The following is a 2,342-nucleotide window of genomic DNA, read 5'->3' as shown; positions in this document are numbered from 1 at the left end:
ACCTTGCAATCCTCCTGCCTCAGCCTCCCAGAGTGCTGGGAGAACAGGCATGTGCCATCATGTCCAGTTTATTTTCATTTCTTTATATCTCTTGTTGTTGTTGTTGCTGTTGTTTTTGTTTGTTTCTGATACAGGGGATGGAACCCGAGGATGGTGCGTGGTAAGCAAGTGCTCTATCACCCAGCTACATCCCCAGGCCTCATTTGGATTTCTTAAAATACTGCATGAAAGCATTCTAAGTTTACAAAAATGGAAATGGTTCTGGGGAGGGTTGGTGACCACAGATACACAACATTATGAATGTATCCAATGTCACTGAACTGTACGCTTAAATATGGTTAAAGTGGTAAATTTTGTGTGATGCATATTTTACTATAATAAAAAACTGAAATAAAAGAGAATAAGTAGCCAGACGTGGTGGCACACACCTGCAATCCCAGCACTCTGGGAGGCTGAGGCAGGAGGATCAAAAATTCAAGCTTAGCCTGGGCAATTTAGCGAGACCTTGTCTCAAGATAAAAACTGCTGGAGATGTAGCTTACTGGTAGAGCACCCCTGGGTTTGATTCCCAGAACCATAAATAAATAAAAATAAGTAAAATAATAGAAAACATCACTTACAATAACAGTGATCATGATCCAGGAAATTACTGCACCAAAATGTCACTACTCTAAATTGATGATCTTTTTGTCAGCCCCTAAAATTCTGTACCCAAATCTCACTCGCCTTATCCTGATCCCGGTTCCACTTCCAAGGGGCTGGACCTTCTAAAGTGCCTCGGCTGGCGCTGTGAAGCTGCTTCGTGTCTAAGCCGGCGTCTCCCACTGGGGGTCCACAGTCTCCTCCCCTTCCAGGTAGCTTCGCGGGACACGGGGAAACTCACCACGACCTTGAGTGTCTTCTTCACGCCGTCGCTGATGAAGTAGTTGTAGACGGCAGCCTTGACCTCCACCTCCTGGAGGCCAGTCTTCAGGGGCACGAGGACGTAGGGCACCGACACCGAGGACTTCGGCCCGATGGTCACCGTCTGGTAGTGGCGCTTCTTGGCAGTGGCCAGGCTGCAGAAGGCGGGGTTGTGAAGCAGCTCCACCCTCACCTGCAGGGGAGAGGGCGTCAGGGGCGGAGGACGAACGGTCAAGCACCCGCTCCTGCTCCCTGGAGGCGTGGCGACCTCAGGACCCACCTTGAGGCTCAGGTCCTCGCGGTAGTTGTAGAGCACCGCGCGGATCTCCACCTGCTCGTTGCGCACCACGGAGTAGGGCAGCCGCAGGTCGATGAAGAAGTCCTGCATCACTGTGATCTCGTAGGGGTCTGCCACGCAGATGCCTGCACGCGGACAGACAGAGCGTTGCGTTCAAGGGCAGTGTGGACACGCCGGGCTCCTGGTTCAATCCTGCGACTCTGCACTTACTTGCTAACCGCGGGAGCCATGCCTGGCACCGCCTCCCTCTGCCCAAGCACCTAAACTACACTCTGCTAGAGATGATAAATTCCAGGGAGGTGGGCAAGTGGCCTTTAGTTAATGATTTCCTTTGAAGTTTGAGGTCTGGGTGTGTAGGAAGAAAGAAAGCAAATGTAGCTATGTACGCTAGTGCAGGCCTGTAATCCCAGCACTCTGGGATTAAGGGATCACAAGCAAGAGGATCACAAGTTTGAGCCCAGCCTAGGCAATTTGGCAACTTAGTGAAACACTGTCTCAAAAAGAAAAAAAAAATTTTTTTTTGCTTTTTGTTTAAGGGTTGGGGATGCCTGGTGTGGTGGTGCATGCCTGTCACCCCAGCACTCAGGAGGCTGAGGCAGGAGGATGACTATGAGTTCACGAACAGCCTGGGATACATAGTGAGTTCAAGGCCAGCCTGAACTACACAGCAAGACCTTGTCTCACAAAACAAAACGAAACCTCTATTACTTGACAGAGACAGGTTGGGGTGGGGAGCTACAGTAACTGAAAGGTCCTCCAAATATAGCTGCATCTCCAACAGTGCAGCTCCAAGCCCTGTGGGATCACTGAACATCAGAATGTGGTTAACTGGACAGAGAGCTGAATTTTTATTTTTATTTCATTTGCTTTTGTTTGAAATTCATTTAGAGCCAGGTATGGTGGTGCACGCCTGTCATCCCAGCACTCAGGAGGCTGAGGCAGGAGGATCACTGTGAGTTCAAGGCCAGTTTGGGCTACATAGCGAGTTCAAAGCCAGCCTGAACTGCATATCGAGACCCTGCCTCAAAAAAACATAAAAAAACAACAACACCACCAAAATGTATTTGGTCTAACTCAGATTTAAACTCAAACACCAGCATGCAGCATGAATGTACATTACAGCACCAGTTACGTACATAAC

General features: G+C 49.2%; 1 protein-coding gene across 1 annotated transcript in view; it reads right to left on the bottom strand.

Moving 5' to 3' along the window:
- C3 (complement component 3) overlaps positions 1 to 2,342 on the bottom strand; it is a 27,633-nt gene that overhangs the window by 13,579 nt on the left and 11,712 nt on the right. Inside the window, exons 20-21 of the mRNA XM_005405700.2 lie at positions 1,184 to 1,326; positions 884 to 1,096 (exon numbers count right to left, since the gene is read on the bottom strand). Of these exons, the coding sequence (XP_005405757.1) occupies positions 884 to 1,096; positions 1,184 to 1,326 (356 nt within the window). The remainder of the gene's footprint in view (positions 1 to 883; positions 1,097 to 1,183; positions 1,327 to 2,342) is intronic.

Source organism: Chinchilla lanigera, unplaced genomic scaffold (assembly GCF_000276665.1).
Source record: "Chinchilla lanigera isolate Chin_1 unplaced genomic scaffold, ChiLan1.0 scaffold00094, whole genome shotgun sequence".
NCBI classification, from domain to species: Eukaryota; Metazoa; Chordata; class Mammalia; order Rodentia; family Chinchillidae; genus Chinchilla; species Chinchilla lanigera.
Note: the sequence above shows the minus strand (reverse complement) of the source record. Positions and strands in the feature narration are given on the sequence as shown.